This window comes from Mesoplodon densirostris, chromosome 1 (genome assembly GCF_025265405.1).
Source record: "Mesoplodon densirostris isolate mMesDen1 chromosome 1, mMesDen1 primary haplotype, whole genome shotgun sequence".
NCBI lineage: Eukaryota > Metazoa > Chordata > Mammalia > Artiodactyla > Ziphiidae > Mesoplodon > Mesoplodon densirostris.
Window position 1 is genome coordinate 194,330,021 of NC_082661.1, and position 27,028 is coordinate 194,357,048.

Here is a 27,028-nt window from a genome sequence, read left to right on the forward strand (position 1 = left end):
GTAATGTGTGAGATGGAGGATAGAGATTGTCAGATGAAAGAATGTGGATGGCCTTGTCAACCATGTTAAAAAAAAAAAAAAAAGAACAGAAAGAAAATTTACTCTGAGGACCATGGGAAGCCCATGGAGGTTTTCATAGGAGTGTGATGAAATCAGATCAGTGTTTTTAAATAAACACTTTGACTCCGTTGTGAAGAGTGGAATGGAAAGGGTGCCTATGGGATCTAAGGAAACCAGAAAAGGGGCTATCGTTGGAATCTAGATATCAATCTCTGGCTTAGGCAAGAAAGCAAAGACAATGAGATTGGAGAGAAATTGAAGCCTTCAAGTGATGTATTTGGGAGACTGAAATAACAAGTCATATATTTCAAGGGTAAAGGAGAGGCAAGGATCACAACTGTCTTCCAGGTTTCTTCCACGAACCACGGAGTGGAGAAAGAAAGATGTATACTGAAGGAGGGAACACATGGGTAGCAGCAAGTTTAGGAAGCATGGGAAGAGAAAAAAATTCAATTTTATACATGTTGTCATCTGGTGATGTATTGTAGGCAGTTGGTTATTTGGGCTGGAGCTCAGGAGAGTGACCGGGCTAGTTGCATAAACCTCGGAACCGTTAACATGTAGGACATTAGTTATGGATGTGGATTTAGTCTCAAAGTCAGAGAGTGTAGCAGAAAAAGGCCTATGAGAGAACCCTGAGACTCTCCAGTTTTTAAAAGCTAGTTAAGGGGAAGAGGAGCCAACAAAGGAGACAGAAAAAAACCCAGCTAATGGAAAACCAGCCAACCACTCAACCAACCAACTAGCCTTAGGGCAAAGTAATGTGATGGAAGCTACAGGAGAGTTTTGAAGAGAAGGGAGTGGTCACAGATGCAAATGTCCCTGAGAGTCAAGTACTATGAGGACAGAAAAAATATGTAGGAGATCATATTGGTGAAGATAGTTTCATGGAACAGTGTGTAACACTAGATTGGAATGTGCTGGGCAGAAAGTGAAAGGTAAGAAAATGGGGATAGGGATTGTTGCTAACTCTTTCAAGAAGCCTTGCTGTGAAAGATGAGAGAGCCTATAGCTGAAGCAGGCTGTGGGGTTGACGCGGGGTTGTTTTGGGGTTCATTTGCTTGTTTTAAAAATGGGAAAGGAAGTACGACAGAGAGAGAGAGAGAGAGGGAGAGAGAGAAAGAGAGAGGAAGAGAGATAATGATACAGTAGTGAGAAGGGATAATGAAAATAAGAAATCCCGAGAAGGCAGAAGGAGAGAACCAGTGTAGAATGAAGGTCTAAGAGCACATGAATGTCTTCCTTTGAAACAAAAGGGAAGAAGTAAAGGATTGTTATGTGAGTTAACTTGTATATTTGACTACAGGATATCTAATCTGAAGACCTTTACTTCCCTTGTGATGTAGGAGTTAAGACTGTCTGCTTTGAGACCAGAGGATATAGGAGTAAAGAGAGAATACAGAGTAGGAAAAGTCATTGTAGGATATAAGAGAAAATTGAAGGGAAAAAACATAGTAAAGATCGGGGGCACTGCTGAGCAGCCATTTGAAACTGGCAGCTCTGCATTGATCGTGGTGACAATCTATTCACGGGTCATGTCTTTTGAGAGTGTTTGGCCACTCAGGGGAAGTGGCGTTTCAGGGTAGAGCCTGATTTCCATGTAGGCAAGGAGGGTGAGAAAATTTTCAGTGAAATTGTTAGGAAAATCTTATAGAGTCACTGAGAGCCCAAGTTTTTTTCTGTTCCAAGGAGATAGTTGAGGCTACCATATCCATCATCTATCCCACAGCACCGTAACTTTCAAACATTTATTAGCTTCTGACACTTGTCATCTCCACTCCTGGGAACAGTTCCATCTTATACTTGTCTTTCTCTCTTCTGGATCCTTCCTTTTACACTGTCAGATACAGTCAAGGAGAAAACTCTGGAGTTATGACACACGAACCCATCATGTCTCCATGACTGAGAAGCTGTGGAAACAGAACTCCAGCACCTTTAATAATTAAGACAGTGTGGAAGTCCAGTGATCTCATCACAACAAATACCTTAAATAAATTCAGTGTCATCATTATTATAAAGCACAAAAGAGCTCTCTTCAGCTGATAATTAAGCAATAGTCCTCATCTGTAATCCACAGAAACTTTACAAGCAATTGGGCAACATCAGACACAAATCTCTTACCTTTTTAGTGTGAGCATATGTTTTTCTTTCTTACAATATGGTAATGTATTAAGTCATTTTTAATAGGGCTTCAAGTTCTTAGAGTGTTTAGCATCTTATTAACATAATAAGCAGGGTATTCCCCTTCTTAGCACATCAAAATATCAAAAGTATGTTTTCTATTCACTTTCCCAGATTTCATGGTATATTGCTAGATATTTGGACATAGAAAAGCATAGAGTTTAATTTGAAATTCTTTCATATACTTTCACCAGGTAGGTATAATGCCAACGCCTTTTTATTTCTAAGAGATAATGATGCTTAGATTTTGTTTACAGTCTTATGATTTTTATTTTGAAATTGTGTCATTTTTTTTAACTCAGTAAACTAAGCTAAATATGGTATATATTTTGTTACTCTTACATAGCACGTGTTTCTTTTCTCTTACCTTTTGGAGCTTTGTTGTGAATATACATAATCCTTGCCGGTCCTCTTGCAAAAAAAATGGAATATCTGGGAATGGGTGCTAAATTCAGATTTCAATCTTTAAAAATCCTCAACTTTAAGTAAGAATTCATGTTATCCAAAATAAAGTATTTCCCGATCATAACAAAGACTTTGCAATAGGAAATAGAGACCTGCTGAAGCTTGTTAATTTCTTTAACGCAATTTTTTTAAAAAAACATCTTTATTAGAGTATAATTGCTTTACAATGGTGTATCAGTTTCTGCTTTATAACAAAGTGAATCAGTTATACATATACATATGTCCCCATATCTCTTCCCTCTTGCATCTCCCTCCCTCCTACCCTCCCTATCCCACCCCTCTAGGTGGTCACAAAGCACCAAGCTGATCTCTCTGTGCTATGTCACGCAATTTCTTTCATGCGATTTCTCAGGTACAGGTTTGAAACTGCTTTTGAACTTAAATTGAAAGTTAAGCAAAATACAATTGAATTAGGCCTACTATCATGCAAGCCTTTCTGTGGGAACCAAGCCTATGTTTACACATTTTCATTTTTTCTTTCACTATTCAGAGAGAAACTAATTTGTTGAAAATCATCCTCAGTGTTTTGAGTTGGAACACATTACTAGATTCAATGACTGAAAATATTTTCATGATTGTTTAAGTTTAGATGTTTCAGAGATTACTTCATCAAAGAGCTGTTGATTTAATGAGGTTTCCATTGAAAATGCATAGTCACAATGGATAATAGATAATAGAACGATATACAGGCAAACAATAACCTCACATTTTACTAACATATAGGTCCTTGTAATCAAACTGCCATAGTTTAATGAACCCAAAGATTCCCTAGATGCTTTACAGTTTCTCAAAGGCAATGAGATTGTGATGGAGGAGGACTTCAAAGCTAATATAATAAATATAAGCACTCTGGAGGCTTTAAGAGTAAGACACGTTGTGTTCAGTGGTACGTGATCATCACTCACAGTCATTTTCATTTTACCCTCTCTTCTTCCACGATTACTATCTCTGCAAGCGATTCATCCAAGCACTCAAAGCCTCCCTACCAGTTTTCCTCCTTAGTCAGCTTCCTTTCCTCTGCTCTCCTTACTGGATCCCTCACAACTGTCGGATGAACTTTTCTAAGCCTTTCCTTATGCTCAGTTCATCCAGAATAATGCCTCTTTCAAGAGGCATTTATAGAACTCTCTGGATAATTGAGAATACTGAGACCCATGGATTTCTTCTCATCCTTGGGCTGTTTGAATTTTCAAGTCTTTTTAGACATGAAAATTTTTTTAGATTAGATGATATCAAAGTGGTGGTTGTTAATTTTAGCATAAATACTAGTTAAAGATGTAATTCATTGCTGACACTTAGGACAGTGCCTGGTATGCAGGGTGCACTCAATAAATGGTATTATTATTATTAATGTTGTTGTTGTTATTATGTGTCCAGGGTTTCTCTCTCCTTTCTTTCTGTTCTCCTAAATTAAATGATTACATTGCATTTAAAAATAATGTCCAAAGTGCCTTTTAAAACATTTCAGAATATATTAATTAACAGACAAGTCAAGTCAGTAATATCCTAGAGATTATTGTTTACATCACTTAAAATTTGTACATTAATGACATCCTAATTTTGAGATGACTTTTTAAATTAAGAAAGCTAACTCAAGGTGAAGTATCTTACCAGATGTTTTCATTAAAAAATGTTTTTGCACTTCTATGAAAATCTTCAAAACCAATTCAATAAGTACTTAGAGAGCAACTACCTCAGGCTCAAGTGTTGTACTATGTGTTAATTCCTAAGGACGATTTGTAGAACGTTAAAATCCAAAAATGGATTCTGAAAAGTTTTGCCAGTTGCCAGGTTGGATTACTTTAAATCCATGTTTTAAAAATGCAAAGCTGTTCTAAAGGAAAAGTCTTTAGTAAAAACCTTTACTGTCTAAGTTTCCACAGATATTGTACCCTTTGAAAAAGGCAGCTTCAACAAGCCAAGGTCTTTCATTGTGTGCTTACTGAAACTTAAAATGTAAAAAGAAAAAAATAAATAAAATAAAAACAAGCACTTGGGGCCAAAAGAGGTCTTCAAAGATATTTCGTTAAGTTTCTTTCCTTTGGGAAATTCCCAAATTCTTCCTTGTATCCAAAATTTTTGAAATAACACAATCATTAATGTATTTTGTTGTCGGATTTGTTCACAAGACCATTTCCAGAAACTTGTTTTGAGATACTCTCCCTGCAAAAATGGATCTTCAGTTACTTGAGAACTAACCCTGAAATTTTTGTTTTTCACAGCACTGTTTTAGAACAAGATTAGAAGCGCTGATCTATAGTATTTTGTCTACATATTCTTTTAAATTTTGGATTGCAATTTGCATCTCTCCCGTGGCTGCATGTTTCGCCGAAGTCCGAGTCAGTTGACGGTGTCAGACCTAAACTTGGAGTGGGTAATTTGAGACGGCGTTCCTAGGAGTTAGAATGAAGCCTGAAACGTTAGCAAGACACGGGGGTGGGATTAACGTCCAAAGCTCCGCACCGGTTCCCAACTGATTGGAAGGGACGAAGTGGGTGGAACCTTCTGACCCTGCCCGCCCCCCCCCCGCCTCCGTTGCTGGGGACGCTCCGACCAAGGCAATCGCAATGGATCAGGAAGAGGGGTCGACCACCGTGGACAATATAGTCACTCAATTCAACACCTATGAAGATTTCCTGGACTCGCAGGTCACTACACTGGACTTGTACTACCTGCAGGTAAGGGCGGCGGCCCCGCAGGGTGGCCACAGCTTCGCGTTCCTCGGTCCCTCCCGAGCCCCCGCGTCGTGGGGTGTTCGCCCCCTGGCGGTGGACCTCGGGAACGGCAGGCCCTGTAGTTTCCCGACTGCTGTACGGCGGGGCCTGGGTCCGTACGGAATTCGGGCCCCTGGCGTCCGTGACCCGGCACAGAGCCGCGTACGCGACCCGGCACAGAGCCGCGTACGCGCGCACGCGCGCACGCGCGCGCACGTACACTCGTTGCGGGGCCTGGAATGTCTGTACGGCGGCCTCCGTCGCCCGCCTCCTGGCCCGTGCCCCTTTCAAAGTCCTGCGCCTTTGAGGAACGGGGCCGGATTCCGAGGCCCGCTGAGATCCTTCTGGGGGCTGCAATTCAGGTCTGACACTGTTTCTCCTTTGACAGTTTGTACTAAAGAACAGAAGACAGTATCGTTCCAGGTGTTTCTAGTATATGCTGGGCATTTGGTTCCATGAACTTCCACCCCAAGCTAGTTGACTCAGAAAGCCCTTTAATTACGGGTACACGTTACAGCTCCCTGGCGTTGCAGGCATGAGCTGATTTATTTTTATCGAGTTGATTGTTCACAACTATTGTTGATAGTTAAAAAAAAATCCTGCAACACAGCAAAATCTGACGTAATTGGGATTGGCTACTGTCTTCCTCTCAGCAGCCATCCTCCGACCTGCTTCTTAAAGGTGTGGGGATGGGTGGGAAGCTGGTAGGGGGCGGGGGGGGGGCGCGGAGGGATGGAGTTCTTGTGCTCTTCGGGGAGAACCAAGTTGAGCGGGGAAAATAATAGACTACGGGTCCTGAGAAGCAGGAGGTGGACGGTGGTCCCTAGAGCCCTGGCGTATTCCCAGACCAGGCCGACTAAATGGGCACTGACTTGGATTCTCCTGCCCTGGAACCATGCCACAGAGCCGCCAATTGCCCCTCTCTATTTAGGCCAGAAAGAACAAGGGCCTCTGTTTGGGGTCACACCACACCTGAGTCTGAGAAGGATTTGTATCCTGCAGCCAATCCCCAAACTCCTTATGAGCAACCACGTGATTCATCCATTTAGGGGACTGAACTTTTTGGACTCCAATGATCGTGTTCAAAGTGAGATTTTACTTCAGTGTGGATTCCAAGGTCTGAAAAGTGCTTATCCTCCAAAACACATTCATGTTCTAGATAGGAACATAATTATAAGGAACTAGAATCATCTAATTTTAGTCCTATCTCTGCTAAGAACAAGTTGTGTGACCTTGGACAGATAATTTGAGCTTTCTGGAATTAACTGTTAAAAAAAGCCAGGTGGTATTTCCAACATATCTTCTGATTTCAGAAACAAGCTTTTTAATATTTTATACAGATAACATGTTTAAAATCATGAAGGTTCCGTTTTATGCCTTGCATGGAAGTCACTGCAATGAAGGGGAAATAGTAGTGGTGCCAAACAATGTTTGCATCTAAGGTTTTGAATATCTAAATAAACAAGAATGAAATATAGACAATAAATATCCCAATAGGCTATAATCATCTTTGTAGCACTTGTGGAAAATTGCCAAGCTTAAGCTTGATATTCTTAAGAAGGGTTTCAATTTTTTTAAAGGCAGAGATTTTTTTTTTCATGTGAATTAGAAACTAAAAGCATTAACGTTGATTAGGAGTGAGAAATTAATACTTTGTGTTTCATCAATCAGAATTTTAAAGGTCTGCAAAATGGGAAATGGTGACCATGTTTAGGCGAAAGGTAAAGAAATTTACTTTTAAATTTGGCATTGGTTAGGACAGTTGCTGTCAGCCAGCCTCTTTCATTGGCCACCTTAGCGCTGGCATGATGGGCACAGGGAGGAAGATGGAGGCTACACATGGGCCCAATAGGGTGGGCTCCCACTTGCCAAAGCTGATGTAGCTACCGCTACCTCAGAATGTCCAACTTGGATGACAGGCATTAGACTGTCAGCAAGCAAGTCGAATGCCTCCGATATAGCACCATTTTTCAAGGGAACCAACTAGCCACTTGGTGGCAACTAAAAGCATTGGGCCCCTTCAACTTTGGAAGGGTCAACAATGCAGTGTGATAGGAACAGCCACATTTGGTAGTAATGGGTTTGCCTCTTCTGGCTATAGTCATAATACTGCTCTGCAACCTAATGGAATATTTTTTTCTCTTGGCTTTATTGAGAACTCATTGACATATAGCACTACCTAAGTTTAAGGTATAGAGCATAATGACTTAACTTACATATTTTGCAAAATGATTACCACAATAAGTTTAGTTAACATCTGTCATCTCATGTAGATGAAAGTGAAAAAAAGAAAAAATGGTGTTTTCCTTGTGATGAGAACTTTTAGGATTTACTCTCTTGGCAACGTTCAGCACTACCACCCAGCAGTGGTAGCCGTAGTCATCAGGTTGTGCATTACATCTCCAGTCCTAATTTATACCTGGAAGTTTGTACCTTTTGACCACGGGCATCCAATCCCTTCTTCTGGTAACCACATATCTGATCTCTTTGAGTTTGTTTTTTTGTGTGTTTGTTTGTTTGTTTTTAGATTCCACATATAAGTGAGATACAGTATTTGTCTTTCTTAGTCTGACTTATTTCACTTAGCATAATGTCCTCAAGGTCCATCCATGTCGTTGATGATGGCAGAATTTCCTTCTTTTTCATGGCTGAATAGTATTCAGTATGGCTGAATGGTACACCACTTTTCTTTATACATTGATCTGGACTCTTTTGTTGCTGTTTCCATGTCTTGGCAGTTGTAAATAATGCTATAATGAACATGGGGGTGCAGATATCTCTTCAACATAGTGTTTCTGTTTCCTATGGATGTATTCCCAGAAGTGGAATTGCTGGCTTGTATGGTAGTTCTATTTGTAATTTTTTGAGGAACTTCATATTGTTTTCCATAGTGGCTGCAAGCATTTCCTTTTCTCCATATCCTCACTAGCATTTGTTATCTCTTGTCTTTTTGATGATAACCATTCTAACAGGCTGTGGTAGTATCTCATTGTGATTTTGATTTTCACCCTACTGATTAGTGATGTTGAGCACCTTGTCATGTACCTGTTGGCCATTTGAATATCTTCTTGGGACAATATGTCTATTCAGATTCTTTGTCCATTTTTAAATTAGATTGTTTATTTTGCTGCTATTGAGTTGTATGAGTTTTTCTTTTTTTTATATTTTGGATTTTAACTCCTTATCAGATATATGATTTCCATTCCATAGGTGGCCTTTTCATTTTGTTGATCATTTTGCTGTGCAGAAACTTTTTAGTTTGATGTAGTCCCGTTTATTTACTTTTGATTTTGTTGCTTATGCTTTTGGCGTCAAATCCAAAAAATCATTGCCTAGACCCTTCAATGAGCTTTTTTCCTGTTTTCTTCTATGAGTTTTACGGTTTCAGGTTTTACATTTAAGTCTTTAATCCATTTCAGGTTAACTTTTGTAAGTCATGTAAGATTTGGGTCTAGTTTCATTATTTTACATGTGACTATCAAATTTTCCTAGCACCACTTATGGAAAAGACTGTCTTTTCTCTACTGAGTATTCTTGGTTCCCTTGTCAAATGTTAGTTGACCATATACATGGGTTTATTTCTGGGCCCTCAATTATGTTCCATTGGTCTATGTGTCTGTTTTATGCCATTACCATACTATTTTGATTACTATGATTTCCTAATATAGCTTGAAATCAGGAATTGTGATGCCTCCCAGTTTGTTGTTCTTTTCCAAGATTACTTTGACTGTTTGGGGTCTTTTGTAGTTCCATATAGATTTTAGGATTTTTTTTTCTACTTCTGTAAAAAAAAAAAGTCATTAAAATCTTGATGGGAATTGCATAGCATCTATAGATGGGGTCTTATGGAATGACTATTTCATCCACAGGCACAGGGTCCTATTTACCACTGTGTCAGACTAGGGACCTAGGCTACAACAGAGGAGCTGTGGGAGTAAGGACCTGAGCATGTGGTTCACTTTTAATAATATATTCAGAAACATTCAGAGCTGCCAGCAGATAGATCATTGGAATGGGTTGCTAAAAGCATAAATGAAGTGCCAATTTGGAGAGGATAGTTTCAGAGACTGGGTGCCATCCACCATGATACAGCATATACTTAGCATCCAAGATCTTTGCACTGAGCTTTGTTCCCTTTTTCTGGGAACTAAGAGGTTAAAGCACCTAACCCAAAGAATTTGGACTTTCTTTCCTCACTGGGGGCTCTGTGGGTTAATTGTCTTGGTACTAAATGGGGGAACATGCCATCAGGTGACTTGGTGAGAGTCAGTTGAATTAGAAGTTATAACTCTTGCCTGGAATCTTCAGGGTACTTGTCTAGGAATCAGGAGGCAAGAAGAGAGTCACCATCTCGGCAAGCATAATTGAGCTTTACTGTCAGGAAAAGTTAGGACTTATAAAATCAGTCATGAAGAAATGTGTTTGGAATTCTGGTGACTCACTTGGATGCCTCTTGGTAATCTCTTAGTTATGGTGGTAAATGTACAAGGGCAGCAACCCAGACTTGAAAAGGGCATGGTGACCAGGGGTTCAGAGCCCTCAGGAATGAGGGTCTGGCTCACACCACTTGATATGCTACCAAGACCAGTAGAGGTGTTAGCTGAGGGTGAGGGGAATCTAGACTAGGAAGTAGAGCTAGGAGATGGTATTTGTGTGGTTCTGAGTCAAGCTGCAGCAGCGAGGGCTGAAGTTTACCCCAGTATCTTTATTCTTCTTGCATACATCTGAGTAGTCTTCAAAATATATATATATATATATTTAATAAATTTTATTTATTTATTTATTTATTTATTTATTTATTTATGGCTGTGTTGGTTCTTCGTTGCTGCACACTGGCTTTCTCTAGTTGCGGAGGGCGGGGGCTTCTCATTGCCGTGACTTCTCCTGTTGTAGAGCGCAGGCTCCAGGGCACATGGGCTTCATTATTATACTACATAAATATTTTCATTATATGTAAATATATATATTATTCTTCATTTATATTTTCTACACAAAAGGTAATATTTATATCTTTCTGTAACAAAAAAAATCGACATTAAATCTTGGAGGCCGTTTAATGTCACACTATATAGATCTTCCTATTCTTTATAAGTTGCTACATTGAATCCATTGTTTACTTAGGTTGGTCCTTTGGAAGTTCATTTTCCTTATTGCAATATCCCAAACAACAGTGAAATGAGCGTCTTTTGTACATCCTTTTTGTGTGCAGTTGTAAATGTATCAAAAAGTAGAATTGATGGGTCATAATAAACATGGTCAAAGTGCCCTCCAGAGTAGTCATTTACTCTCCCACCAGCATGTATGAGACACCTTTTCTCTCAGACAGTCACCAGCACTTGATATTGTCAACTGTTTTATTTTTTGTCAAATCATATGGTGAAAAAAAACTCTTTGTTTTAATTTTAATTTCTCTGATTATTAGTGAGGTTGACCATCTTTTAAATTTTTCCTGGCCATTTGCATTTCTTTTGCGAATTGCCTATTGCTCTTCCTTGATTCCCCCCGCCCCCACCCCCAGCTTGTCTTTCAAACTTTCTTTCCTCTCTTCAGGCTCTTAGTGGATGACTTCATCTCTCCAAATCAACAAAAAGAGTCAATCAGGCTGGAACTCTCTTCAGTTTTCTACCATGAAACTTATAAAACCACCTTAATTTCTGCCCATCCTCTCTTCCTTCCCACCTGTGTTAATGGTGTCTACCATGCATGGTGCCTTTCTGAATATACTGAATCTGGCATTTGAACACCCATTATCATTATAATGTTTTGGGAATTTTCCCAACTCTGCATCCCACCTCCCTAAGGTAGAGGCAGAAATTCATTTTCTCAGTTTTCCTTGCTGCTAGTATATCTTTGTGTGACTTAGGCACTGCCAATCATATACACCTACATGAGACTGCTGTATAGGAAAAGAGTGACATGAGGAAGAAAGCATCATGTAGAATCTATTTTGTATTGAATGAGGTGATTGAGGCTCTTGACTTTCAGTTGATGCAGTGGCAGAAGTTCGGGCGTGTAATGTCCTAGGTCAACATGGTGAGTTGCAGTATATGTTTTCAGTGGTGGCAGTGAGGGATATTTGCTGAAATAGTTTGTATGGCTTAGAGTATTGTTTCTGGCTGTGTAGCCTTCAAATTTCACTTTCCCAGGGATCTTTTGAGCTATTGTATTTTAATAATTCCTTTTTATGCTTGGACTGACTACAGTAAACCCTGCTGTTTGCAATTAATAGGCTTTATTGATGATGGTCACTTGCATTCTCTACCCTTTCGCTTCATGTATTTAGGGAACAACCTCTATTGATTAGCTCCTCTCACCTTTAATTCCAACAGTCCCTTCTGTGCTTAATGAGGTATCTCTGATTCTCCCCTCCATATCTGTCTTTTCTTCCTTTTTTGCAGTTATCCTTTTTGAATGAATTGTAAAATCCTTAATCTTCATTTCCTCCACCTTTCGTTTTTCAACCCACTGCTAGCTGGCTCCCATCTTCACATTCAGTAGAAATTGTTCTTGCCATGGTGACAAGTGAGGGATGTGTCACTAAATCCAATGGACACTTTCTGGTTTAATCATTCAGTCTTCCATTGGAAGGATGGATTGGATTGTTTTACAACTAGAGGCAAGAAGATTTTTTCTGAAGCTTTTTAGGTATATTAAAAAAAGAAAAAGTTGTGGCTGAAGTAGACACTGTGGACTTGTAGAGCCCTGGATATAATCAAGCTTGCTTCCTTCCTTGCTTGCTTCCTTCCTTCCCTCCCTCCCTCTCACTCTCCCCACTTCCTCCCTCCTTCCTTTCCTTCCTACCAGTCATCTGTCTATCCAATTTCCTTGTAAATATGAGATAGAATAAATCTATAATAGCACTAGGAGACATGAAAGGATGCTACTCTACAGGATCAGAAATTGTGCTTATTTCTGCTAAGTTAGAGATTGACAAGATAGAGAAAACCATAGCCCAAAATGAATAAATAAGAACAGTGTTAGGAAGGTAAAGCAGATTTAGAGAAAAGTCAGAGGTAACAATAATACAAAGAGCAAGAGAGAACCTATAATTGATTAAAGAAGTTAATTCTGCATTAGCTAAGCCAAGGGTGTATCCTATCCCCAGCATATACCTACAATGTTTAACCCAAGGATAAATGAGAGAACTGCTCTCTAAAAAAAGTGCCTAGCAAGGAGTCCTGGAGCAGGTAAAGGGGCTTGAGAGATAATCAAAACTAAGTGTGAAGTAGCTAGATAGTGCTAGAAGTCCAGAATAGATGTTGGAGAGGAGAAGAAAATCTGGAGAGAGTTACACTTGTTACCAAGTCCTTTTTATTTTGGTAATTAGGTTGGAAAGGGTGGGATTTACCCCAGACCGCCGTCCTTCTTCATGTCTGCATCCTCAAGTGGAGTCTGTACATTTCTATACTCTGCTCTTTTACACATAACTACCTCAGTTCATCTATTCAGAGGAGAAACCAGTTAGGGAATCAGATCTATACGACTATAGAGGGAATCCATGCTAATGACTTTGCTAATTACACAGTTCTCTATTCATAACTATGTATTCCCAGATGTTTGAGGGAACACAAGAGCATGGAAGAGAGGGCCTAAGATGAATAAGGAGAACAAGTAATGTCAGACAAAACAAAACACTCAAAACCTTGAGGCAACTTTAAATAAATTCCAATTTTCTACCTTACAGGCATTTTAATATGTATAATATGAAGTCTGTAAGCAAAATAATAGACTGGTATGAAAAGGGAGCAATCAGAGAGCAAGAAAGAATTCTTAGATATTAAAAACTTGATGACATTTTTAAAAGAGGTAACTAATGGAAGGACAATGTCACTTTTAAAGGACAATTTAATGATCTGGAAGTTAAAGTTGATGTAATTACCCAGAATGCAGTAAGAAAAAAATGATGAAAATAAGAATTATATGAAGAAAAGTATGAATAAATAATTTCAGGAGGCTCAATATTTATCTAATAGACATTCCAGAAAGAAATTATACAGAAAATGAGGGGGATAAAATAATCAAGGAAATAACAAACAACAACAGAAGTTCTCTGTGGTGGAGATAAGTGCAAGATTGTAAGTTCCCATCTTATAATCAGTTGCTTAGTAGGATGAATGAAAAGATCCACACCTTGGCAGATAGTGGTAGAATTACAGAAGTCTGAGAATAAAATGACAGTTCAAAAATGATTCAAATTACATGACATCAAAATTTAAAATTTTTGTGTATTGAAAGACACCATCAATAGAGTCAAAAGGTAACCCATAGAATGGGAGGAAATATTTGCAAATTATATATCTGATAGGGGTTAATATCCAGAATATGGAAAAAACTACAGTTGAACAACACAAAAGCAAATAATCCAATTAAAAATTGGGCAAAGAACTTGAAAAGATGTTTCTCTGAAGAACGTACACAAATGACCAATAAGCACATAAAAAGGTGTCATCAACATCATTAATCATTAGGGAAATGCAAGTCAAAACCACAATGGCATATCACTTCACACCCATTAGGATAGCTATTATCAAAAAAAAAGTAGAAAATGACAAGTGTTGGTGAGGATGTGGAGAGACTGGAACACTGTACACTGCTGGTGGGAATGTAAAAATGTGCAGCCATTGTGGAAATAGTATGGCAGCTCCTCAAAAAATTAGAAAGAAAATTACCATCTGATTTAGAAATTCCATTTCTGGATACTATGTAGCCAAAAGAATTGAAAGCAGGAACTTGAACGGATATTTGTATACTCATGTTGATAGCAGCATTATTCACAATTGCCAAAGGTAGAAGCAACCCAAGTGTCTACTGATGGATGAATGCATAAACAGAATGTGGTATATATCTACAATGGAATATTATTAAGCCTTTAAAATGAAGGAAATTCTGAAACATGCTACAACATGGAAGTCTTGAGGACATTATTCTAAGCAAAATAAGTAGCCACAAAAAGACAAACACTGTGTAATTCCACTTAGATGAGGTGCCTAGGGTAGTCAAATTCACGGAGACAGAAAGTAGAATGGTCATTGCCAGGGTCTTGGGGGAAGGGAAGATGGGGAGCTATTGTTTAACTGGCACATAGTTTCAGTTTTGTAAGATAAAGAGTTGTGGTGATGGATGGTAGTGATGATAATGTCACAATAACATGAATGTACTTAATACCACTGTACTGTACACTTAAAATGGTTAGTTTTATGTCATGTATATTTTACCACAATTTAAAAAATAATTCAGAGTGTCAGCAAATAACCTGTAAATGGGAATCAGCTTGATCCTAGACTTTGCATTCCTAATAGTGATTCCTAGAAGAAAATGGAGTAATATCTTTAAACTTCTTAGGAAATTTTACTTTGAGCCTAGAATTCTGTCCCTGGCTATATTATGTCCCTGTTTGACCCCTGAGATTCTGTCTTACCTTGAGTTCTATCCTACCCCAGCTGTGTGCCCCAAGAGGTTGATTTCTGTTGACTACTTCAACTGGACTCTCTTTACATTTGGCCAGTTGGGTTCAGCCAATAAGAGGCACCAGTAAGAAATTAGAAGCCAGGAGGCTGGGCATTTTTTTTTTTTCAGACTCCTTCCATACTGTGCTGCAGGTTAGCAGTCGATATTTTCTTCCAACAAGCCAAAACTCAGGGCCTGATAACACTGCCCTACAGCCATCTCCCTGTGTCCTATTAGTTGCTCCCTCCCCTTACCTCATTTGCATAGGTTATTGTCTACTTATACAGTAGCTTACTGTTGTTGCTAGCTACAGGGTATTTCATTGTCCCACTTGGATTTCTCTTAACCTGGTGAATACCTTTGTAAATTAACTCAGCCATTCAGTTTCCTTCAGTTTCTCCATTTAAGTACATCATCTATTTCCTGCCTGGACTCTGACTAAATAAACTAATATTCAAATGGGAATGCAAAATGAAGACTTTTTTGGGGAAAATCAAGGACTCATAAAACCACCGACAGATCTCTTCTGAATTCATAACTTGAGCAAATGCTTCATATATTTTTACACAGATTTTCAAATTATTACTATAAACTTGTATGTAGTTTTCTTTTATCTGTTGTTATGGCTCTTTTCTGATTTCTAAAATTGTTTGCGTATTCCTTCTTTTCCACCATAAATCTTGCCAAATGTTATCTATTTTATTGGTCTTTTAAAAGAATAAGCTCTTGAGGGACTTCCCTGGTGGTCCAGTGGCTAAGACTTTGTGCTCCCAGTGCAGGGGGCTCGGGTTTGATCCCTGGTCAAGGAACTAGATCGACATGCCGCAACTAAAGATCCTGAATGCCACACCTAAAGATACCGCATGCCGCAACTAAAGATCCCATGTACTGCAATGAAGATCCTGTGTTCCGCAACTAAGGCCCAGTGCAGCCGAATAAATAAATAAATAAATATTTTAAAAAAATAAAAAAGAAGAAGCTCTTGAAATCAACTATACTTCAATTTAAAAAAAAACAGAATAAGCTCTTGGCTTTCATTAGACAATTAAAGCTGACTGGATTTGTATATTTTAGTTTCTATTTTATTCATTTTCATAATGAAATGAACAATTCGTTCAGTTGTTTTTTATTAATTATTTACTTCTATATCATTTTGGTGTATTTTGTTATTCTTTCTCTAGTTAAATGGTTAGCTGTTTATTTTCAAGCTTTCTTTTCTCTATTAAATGCACTGATGCAGTTTTTCTGTGTATTTTATTAAGCTTTCATATACGATTTCCTTGCCAAAATTTTTAAACTCTGTATGACAAAATATATCATAAACCAAAAGATAAGCAACTATCTGAGAATAAATATTTGCAAAATGTATACTCAACAAGGACTTGCTGTATAGAATATAGCTTTATAAATCAATAGTAAATAAAAAAAATCCAACAGAAAAATGAGCAAATTTAACAAACAGGTAATTCTTTTATGGACACTAAAAAATAATAATTATATGAAAAGTTGTGCATCTATGGCATAATATCTTTATGGAAAAAAGCTTTTAAAAATCATGAAACTATGTCAAATATTTTACCCTTTCATAATGTGAATAGTCCTGTGTAACTAACCTGCCACCAAATGGCTGGCTAATCCCCAAACCGTGAGCTTCTCATTTTCTTTTCCCAAGGCCTTCAACACACTTGGAAGCAACCAATACGGTTATGTTTCTTATTGCCACTAAATTGTCCTCTGGCAGCAAACACTTGGTTACCTAAAGCTCTGTTTTCATTGCACGTCTCTAAAGGTGATAAATAACTTGGCCTCTGAATTTCACTGACTACAGTATAATCTTTTCTACTGTAAACAGGGCTTGTAATACTTTTAATAAGATCAGAGAACCAATTCTAGGTAACCCAGAACCAATTCAGAGAACCCACCCTTAAATTTCTGTTCCTCTGGAACCATTGCCAATAGCTAATTGTGACTCATTCAGGGTTCAGTCAGAGAAGCAGAACACACACACATACATATATATGTAGATGTAGATGTAGATATATATGTGTCACATGTATTTACTTTTTTATAGAGATTTGCCACTGCACAATTATGAGAACTGTTTAAATGGTCAATGAAAGGCTGTTTCTTTGGTGTCTGGTGCTGGAACCTGAAGTCATTAGGACAGACAGCCAGGAAGGAAATGTACATGAGAATTGTGGGAAACAAGGGCAAACAGACCTGCAAGGATGAGCTAGAATTCATAAGGACAAACTGGAACTTGGATCAGGCCCTCACCTCTTTCACACCTCCAACTTTGATGGTAGAAGAGATCTGCAGAAGAAGCTGACACCTTTAGTCACAGAGCTTAACATACTCATGCACTTGGCCCAGGAGTTGGAGAAGGTACAGGAGAAGCTTCTATAAGAGCTAGAACAGTATGGCTTCTCCTTTTCTGTCTTCCAAATCTATTGCAAATGTCTCTTGTGGCCCAATCTAACCTGTAACTATCTAAGCAAGAAAAATTTTGGAAACAAAGCTCCAGCTTAGCTAAGTTGACAGAATACAAATTCACTGCATCTGCCACATGTTAATCTTTTCACAAGGAGAATGTATTTATGTCTGACTTATATAATTAAAAATTAATGAAAGTAAGAGCATGTAATTTTCTTAAACCATTTTATAGGACTTGTGTAACCCTGACATCAATCTAGAGAAGGATAGGGCTTCCCTGGTGGCGCAGTGGTTGAGAGTCCGCCTGCCGATGCAGGGGACATGGGTTCATGCCCTGGTCTGGGAAGATCCCACATGCCATGGAGCGGCTGGGCCCATGAGCCATGGCCGTTGAGCCTGTGCATCCGGAGCCTGTGCTCTGCAATGGGAGAGGCCACAACAGTGAGAGGCCCACATACCACACACACACAAAAAAATATATAGAGAAGGATAGCATAAAATGGAAAGCTAAAGACTAATTTTACTTATGAACTGGAGGAAAAGAAGTGAAAAATGAATCTAGGACTATATTAAGAAATAATAGATCAGAGACTACTAAGTACTACTCTTAAGTAGTGTGATTTATCATAGGAATGCAACAATGAGTTCAGACAGGAAAGATTGAACTTCTCATCAGAAATAATAAAAGTCATGGGACAATGGGATGACATCTCTAAAGTTCTGGAAGGTAAAAAAGTCAGCCTGGAACACTAATCCAGCAAAAATGTCTTTCAAAAATTAAGGTGAAATCACTGAAGAAATCAAAGAGAAATTTTTAAAAAATTCTTGGAGGAAAATGAAAAAGAAAACCCAACAATCCAAAATCTAGGGGATGAAGCAAAAGCAGGTCTAATAGGGAAGTGTATAATGAAAGAAGGTTTACAAGAAACAAGAAAAATGTCAAATAAACAACCTAACCTTACACCTAAAGGAACTAGAAAAAGAAGAACAAACATAACCCAGAGTGAGTAAATAGAAAGAAATCATAAAGATCAGAGCAGAAATAAATGATGTAGAGACTAGAAAAACAATAGAAAAGATCAGTGAAGCTAGGAGCTGTTTCTTTGAAAAGATAAACAAAGTTGATAAACCTTTAGCCAGTCTCATCAAAGAAAAAAGAGAGAGGGCCCAAACAAATAAAATCAGAAATGAAAAAGGAGAAGTTACAACTGACACCACAAAAATACAAAGGATCATAAGAGACTACTATGAACACCTATATGCCAATAAAATGGACAACCTAGAAGAAATGGACAAATTCCTAGAAATGTACAATGTCCTAAAACTGAACCAGGAAGAAATAGAAAATATGAACAGACCAATTACCAGTAATGAAGTTGAATCAGTAATAAACTCCCAACAAACAAAAGCCCAGGACCAGATGGCTTCTCAGGTGAACTCTACTAAATATTTAGAGAAGAGTTAACACCTATACCTTTCAAACACTTCCAAAAATTAAGGCAGAAGTAATGCTTCCAAACCCATTCTACAAAGCCAGCATCACCCAGATACCAAAACCAGGCAAAATCAGACCAAAAAAGAAAATTCCAGCCCAATAGCGTCAAAAATCCTCAACAAAATATTAGCAAACTGAATTCAACAATATAATGAAAGGATCATACAGCATGATCAAGTGAGATTTATCCCAGAGATGCAAGGATGGCTCAATATCCACAAATCAATCAAAGTGATACACCATATTAACAAATTGATGAAGGAAAATCATATGATCATTTCGATGGATGCAGTAAAAGCTTTTGACAAAATTCAATATCCATTTATGATAAAAACTCTCAACAAAATGGGTATAAAGGAAACATACCTCAATATAATAAAGGCCATATATGACAAGCCCGCAGTTAACATCATACTCAACAGTGGAAGGCTGAAAGCATTTCTTCTAAGATCAGGAATAAGACAAGGATGCCCACACATGCCACTTTTGTTCAACATAGTATTGTAAATCCTAACCACAGCAGTCAGAGAAGAAAAAGAAATAAAAGGAATCCAAATTGGAAAGGAAAAGTAAAATTGTCCCTGTTTGGAGATGACATGATACTATACATAATAAATCCTAAAGATGTCATCAAAAAACTACTAGGACTCATCAAGGGATTTGGTAAAGTTGCAGTATACAAAATTAATATACAGAAACCTGTTGCTTTTCTATATGCTAACAATGAACTATCAGAAAGGGAAACTAAGAAAACAATCCTGTTTGCAATTGCATCAGAAGAGTAAAATAGTTAGGAATAAATCTAACTAAGGAGGTAGAAGACCTGTACTTGGAAAAACTTAAGACACTGATGAAGAAAAGTGAAGGTGACACAAACAGATTGAAAGATACACAGTACTCATGTATTGGAGGAATTAATATTGTTAAAATGACCATACTACCCAAGGCAATCTACAGATTCAATGCAATCCCTATAAAAATATCAATGGGATTTTTTTCATAGAACTAGAACAAATTCTAAGATTTGTATGGAAACACAGAAGACTTCAAATATCCAAAACAATCTTGATAAAGAAACAAAGCTGGGTTTCAAACTATAATACAAAGCTATGGTAATCAAAAAAAACATGATACTGGCACAAAAACAGGCACATAGATCAATGGAACAGAATAGAGAGCCCAGAAATGAACCCACACTTTAATGGGAAATTAATCTTTGACAAAGCAGACAAGAATATACAATGGGAAAAAGACAACCTCTTTAATAAATGCTGTTGGAAAACTGGACAGCTGTATGCAAAAGGGTCAAACTGGACTACCTTCTCACACCATACACCAAAATAAATTCAAAATGGATTAAGGACTTCAATGTAAGACCTGTAACCATGACACTTCTAGAAGAAAGCATAGGCAGTGTGCTCTTTGACATTGGTCTGGGTAATATATTTCTGGATATTTCTCCCCAGGCAAGGAAAACAAAAGCAGAAATAAACAAATGGGATTACATCAAGCTAAAAAGCTTTTGCACAGCAAAGGAAGCTATCAACAAAACAAAAAGGCCATGTACTGAATGGGAGAAGATATTTGCAAATGATATATTTGAGAAGGAGTTAATATCCAAAATATACAAAGAACTCACACAGCTCAACATCAAAAAAACCCCAAGCAACCTGATTAAAGAAATGGCAGAGAATCTGATTAGACATTTTTCCACAGAAGATATACAGATGGCCAAGAGGTATATGAAAAGATTCTCAATATCACTAGTCATCAGGAAAATGCAAGTCAAAACCACAATGAGATATCACCTCACAACTTTCAGAATGACTATTATCAAAAAGACAAAAAATAACAGGTATTGGCAAGGGTGTGGAGAAAAGGGAACCTTCATGTACTGTTGGTGGGAATGTAAATTGCTGCAGCCACTGTGGAAAAGAGTATGGAGATTCCTCAAAAAATTAAAACCAGAACTACCATACAATCCAGAAGTTCTACTCTTGGGTATTTATCGAAAGAAAATGAAAAACATTAATTTGAAAAGACATGCACCCCTATTTTCATCATAGCATTATTTACAGTAGGCAAGATATAGAAGGAACCTAAGCACCCATCCACAGATGAATGGATAAAGAAGATGTGGTTGCAATAGCATATTATTCAGCCATAAAAAAGAATGAAATTGTACCATTTCTGAAAACATGGATGGACCTACAGGGCATTATGCTTAGTAAAATAAGTCAGACAGAGAAAGACAGATACTGTATGATCTCACTTATATGTAGAATCAAAAAAATCAAAACAAATGAACAAATATAACAAAGCAGAAATAGAGTCAGAGATACAGAGAACAAACCAGTGGTTGCCAAAGGGGAGGGAATTGGAGAGAGGAGAGAAATAGGTGAGGGAGACTAAGAGGTACAAACTTCCAGTTGCACAGAAGTAAATGAGTCACAGGTATGAAATGTACAGTGTGGGCAATATAGTCAATAACTATGTAATATCTTTGTATGGTGACATATTTGTTAACTAGATATCGCGATGATCATCTTGCAATATATAGAAATATCGAATCACTATGTTGTGTGATAGGACCTAACTTAGTGTTTTAGGTCAATTATACTTCAAAAACAAACAAACAAACATACTCATAGAAAAACATCAGATTTGTGGTAACCAGAGGTTGGGTTGTGGAGGGAGGGGGAATTGAATGAAGGCAGTGAAAAGGTATTGAACTGCCAATTATAACAGAAATAAGTACTAGGGATCTAATGTACAGCATGATAAATATAATTAACACTGCTTTATGTTATATATGAAAGTAAATCCTAAGAGTTCTCATCCCAAGGGAAAAATATATATTTCTATTTCTTTAATTTTGTATCTATATGAGATGATAGATGTTCACTAAACTTACTAAGGTAATCATTTCGTGATGTCTATAAGTCAATTATATCTCAATAAAACTGGAAGAAAAAAATTAAGGTGAAATCAATATTTTTTTCAGTAAAACAAAAGCCACGATACTTTTGTTGTTAGCAGACCTTTACTATAAGAGTTGTTAAAGTTTTTTAGGTAGAAGGAAAATCATATATTAGTAGGAAACTTAGGCCTACACAAAGGAATGAAAATCACCAGAAATGCTAAATATGTGAATAAATAAAAGTATTTTATTTCTCAGTTTCTTTAAAGATAATTCTTTAAAGATTATTGACCATTTACAGTAGAGAGATGGCTTGTAATTCCGCCAGGTAAAACATGGTAATGGTTAAGTGGGGCAACAACTTCAACTTTGTACTTGATCTTGTCATTTGTTGCAATATACATGAGTGTCAGTGAGTGCAGAACTATCCAAATGATTCTGTGTGGCGCAGGTAAGGCACACAGGAATGCATAATTCATTTCATATACAAAGTTAGTACAGCAACTTTTTAATGGTCTTTATTATGTAAAATACTCTGTTGACCACGAGCAACTTATATTCCACTAGAAGAACCCCACAGTCTCAGCAGAGCTCACTGCGAGTTCTTCTCATAAGCTCACTTTAAGTAATGTATTTAAGACAATTTACACTCAAATCATTACACTTTTGTAAATCAAACCCGAAATCTGCATCACTTTTTCATTTAAATAATAACTCCACTAGGTGGAGGCATTTGCTCAGTTTTGTTGTTCGCACTAAAGCAACCTGGGATAGCAAGTATAGTGAGCAGGGGAACAAGTCAGAAAGAAGGCAAAGCACCCTTGTGCAAAGCCTGGTGCTTTGCCTTAACTTGGCAAATGTATCCATGTTGCTACACAGAGTTCAGCATTTGCTTTTAGTGTTTAGCAAAGCAAAGTAGCAAAGTTTTCTAGGTTGATGCGGTCTAAATTTTTTTGTTAGAATAATTGGAACTTTAAAATAGCCACCATGGGTTGTATAGATTATTAACCACGAATCTTAAGTTTTCTTATTTAATTCTGTTAGACAGTTCTTGCATTCAACAGTGATGTAGTAAGTAAGGGTCTGTAACAATAAAATATATGCTGTTTTCTCTATATTTCAGACATTTCATGTTTAATGTAAGGATAATGTAATATGTTAATCTACATATTTTTATGTAATACATAGCCTTTATATTAGTAACTTCAAGTAAAATGTCACCTATTCAAGTTTTGGGGAAATGCTGTTCTTTTTTGAATATGCTATGCAAGTGACAAAAATGTGTGTGACAGTTCTTAAAGTAACTGAAATATAAAAGATCTAAAGGACTGTGGGGAAATTTTTTTTTTTTTCAGTTTGAAGCTTCTTGTCATCTTCTTGGGTTTCTACTTCTCTGCTTTTATTGGTACCAACATTATATGTAAACAATATCTTTCTACTCAAATAGGAAATTCATCTGTCCTTTGTTTTGTATTTGAAGTTATAATGCTCTGTGTCATCAGTTAATTGACTTCAAGGAAGTAAGTCTCTGAAATGTTGAACTTGCTGAAAGCAACCCAATTTTCTTCTTGTGCAGTTGGTTTTTAAAAAGTCTTTCTTGTATAAATACTATTGTCTATAGTTTTATTGTTTTAAATATACTTTATTATCTACAGCTGTTCTCATAAATTGATTTAAAACATTACAGACTTTTGTCCTGCAATCCCTTAGAGGAAATTTAGTGCTTGATGTTATTATTATTATTTTTTCGTCTTACATCTTTGGGAAAGGGATGACAAATCAGATGTTTATAAAACTATTGTTAGAAAGAATTCTAACTTTTCATATCTAATAGATCTTGTCTCATATTTAAATATTCCATTTGATTTTTCATTTAAAACAATTATTCAGTATACATTGGATACAATAAGATGTCTCATTAATCCACAAATGTAACAATTGATTTTCTTTTTAGGATGAAGGCCTGGCCCGCCAGTTGGTGGAGCTAGGCTACCGCGGGACTGGAGAGGTGGTGAAAAGGGAAGATTTTGAAGCAAGGAAGGCAGCTATAGAGATTGCAAGGTTGGCTGAAAGAACTCAGAAAAAGTAAGTTTCCATGTTCCAAGTGGATTTTATATTGTACAGTCTCTGGAAAAATCCAATTTTGTTGGCATTGTTGTAATTTAGAAACATTGGTTGGAGCAGGTAGAACTTGGAATATTCTAAGCATTTGTTCTGCAGATCAGGAACTGGAGGAACTGTGACATGGTTGTGATAAAGCCACATGCAACTGTGAGCTACAAATTTAAAAATATAAATACCAAAATATGGCCATCCTACCAATAAAGTCCTGTTTACACATAGCTCAATATTATTGGCTTTACACATTTATATACTAAAAGTATGAGTGATTTTGCCTTAGAGTTCTTTGTACTTCTGAGGCCTGTAAATCTTTGGCTTCATTTATGTTCTCACATTTTTGTAAACATTGATTCATTGAACTCTATTAACGATCACTTGCTTTTGTTAATATGACTCATATGTGGTTATATAAAATATGAATCTAATAAAGTATGTTAGGAAAGAGATGTACACCTAAAGTGAACCGTATCAAACTAAGACAATCTGAAAAAGACTTGACAAAGTAATTATCTATTTACTTTTTAAAAATGAATGCTAAAGTTTTAAATGTTGGTGAGAAAAATTACTTAGAAATTGGTATATTATTCTTAGATAACATTTTAAAAAAATACCCAGTAATTATGAGCAGAAGTCTCCCATGTATTTATTATAAAAATAACATTTGGTGGTGGAATGTGAATTGGTTCTGGGAATGTGCAATTTTAATTGATTGTTCTAGTGGTTCTTGTATTTCAGAGCCCTGGAATATTGTCATTTAATACAGTAACATTCAGTAATATACTAGTTTTCTATTGCTGTCATAACATATTACCACAAATGTAATCACTGAACACAACACAAACGTATTTATTCATAGTTCTGTAGGTCAGAAATCAGAGTACAGTGGCTCAGCTGGATTCTCTGCTACATATATCACAAAGTTAAAATCCTAGTGTTGGCTGGACTGAGTTCTTTTCTGGACGCTCTGTGGATGAGTCTGCTTCCACCCTCATTCAGGCCAAATTCAATTCCTTGTGATGATAGGACTGACGTCTCATTTCCCTGTCACCCGTCAATCTGGGGACTCCTCTTTGTTCCTGTAGGCTGCCCACATTCCTTCTCATGCTTTCCATGTGGCCGCCCACCAGCAAGAATGGGTCAAGATCCTGCCAACCTTTAAATCTCTCTGACTTCTCCTTATGCAAGTCTTCCCCCAGCCACAGAAAGATCTCTCCTTCTGAGGGTTCATGTGATCACACTGGGTCCATCTAGATAATCTAGGGTAATCTCCCTATTTTAAGGTCTATAACCTTCATTACATCTGCAAAGTCCCTTCTGTCATGTACTGTAACATACTAATAAGATTAGGCATGGGGATCTTTGAAGGGGCCATTCTTCTTACCAAAGGTAAATTTATATAAAACTTCACTAGTTTATGTAACACAAGTGTACTTGGCTTCTATTTGTAGAAAATTGAAATGATGCAAAATATATGTGTACATGTGATGTGTCATATAAAACATCAGGGGAGTCTTCTCTTTCTGTTTTTAATCAATAAATGTTTATCAGTCAGGAGCAGAAGTATAGAGATTTTTGTGAGATTTTATAACGAATTAATGTATATTCATATTATAGATGTATCGTATTTTATATCAAGAGGAGTTGGTCATGTTTACAGTATAAATTCTATCCATGTACATGTCCATTTTGTGTTTGGCTCAAAATGAGTATTTATTCTATTGATAGTCTCTTTAACTGGCCAGAGCTGGAAGTCATCAGACTACTTAAGTGCCAGTCTTGAGAGACTAATCCCCACACAGAGCTGCTAAAATCGGAAAGCCTTTTCATCTGTGCATCTTCTCATCTGCCTTTGTAGTGGGATGGACCCCATATGTTTACTCTTTCCTTCCCTGCCAGGTCCATTGTAGTGTTATTGGCAGCAGGGCCAGCAGAGTGTGGACACCAAATATGTCCTGTGCCTATATTTGCTTGAGGATCACTTTGATAATATGCATGAACACGTGACTGCCTGCCAACTGGTACCAACTTGGAAACACGTGATTCTACTATCAGATTATCTTAAATTCTCTGATGTGTGGGTGAGCAGCCCCAAGTAGATCACAATCCTCTTCACTAGCAATCAAAGAGCACCCGTTTCAAGAAGTGCTGGCACCTAAGAGTATGTCACTTACTTAGAATAGTTTCATAGATAAAAAGGGTCTGGTTAAAGATATTGGGAGGGGGTATTTTGACAAGAATTTTGCCAGAAGAAGGCATAAAATGAAAAAAATTATTTTGACCCTTTGTTTAGTCATTCACTTCACACATACTCATAGACAACCATACTCCATTAAGCACTATGCTAGGTGCTGGAGATACAGTAGAACATAAGACTTAGACCCTGACCTCAAGAAATTTGAGGGTTAGATAAATGAAAGACAGTTACATAGCTGGTGGGAGTATACAATGGAAAATAGTTTGACAATTCTTCAAATAATTAAACATAGAGTTACCATATGACCCAATAATTCCACTCTTAGATGTATATCCAAGGGAATTGAAAACAGAGGTCCACTTAAAAACCAGTGTTCCTAGCAACATTATTCATAGTAGCCATAAAGAAGCAACAGCCCAAATGTCCATCAACTGATGAATGGATAAAAAAATGTGGTACATATATAAAATGGAATATTATTTAGTCATAAAAAGGAGTGAAGTACTCTTACCTGCTACAACATGGATAAACCTTGAAAACATTAGGCTTAGCAAAAGAAAGCAGACAAAAAGATTGTAAATTGTATAGTCCCATTTATATAAAGTGTTCAGAATAGGTAAATCCATAGGGACAAAAAGTAGATTTGTGGTGGCCAAGGGCTAGAAGGAAGAGTGAAAGAAGAATGACTGCTAATGGGTATGGAGTTTCTTTCTGAGGTGATAGAATGTTCTGGAATTAGATTTTGGTGATGACTGCACAACTTTGTGACTATACTAAGAGTCATTGAATTGTATACCTTAAAAGTTTGAATTTTATGGTATGTGAATTATATCTCAATTAAAAAAGGCAGTTACAACAGAAGATAACATATGCTATCACAGGTGTTGTGGCAACACCCTAAAGTCGTACTAAGTCAAGATTTGAAGGATGTGGAGAACAGGGAAGGCTCTTCTTAAGGCATGACTGCTAAATTTACCTTTAAAGGATAAGTAGGAGCC

General features: G+C 37.2%; 1 protein-coding gene across 2 annotated transcripts in view; it reads left to right on the forward strand.

Annotated features, from left to right (window-relative positions):
* The first annotated feature begins 5,273 nt into the window (after positions 1-5,273).
* CFAP299 (cilia and flagella associated protein 299) overlaps positions 5,274-27,028 on the forward strand; it is a 639,242-nt gene continuing 617,487 nt past the window's right edge. For both annotated transcript variants that reach the window (XM_060093181.1, XM_060093191.1), the window contains exons 1-2: positions 5,274-5,384; positions 23,670-23,800. In XM_060093181.1, coding sequence (XP_059949164.1) covers positions 5,274-5,384; positions 23,670-23,800 — 242 coding nt within the window. The remainder of the gene's footprint in view (positions 5,385-23,669; positions 23,801-27,028) is intronic.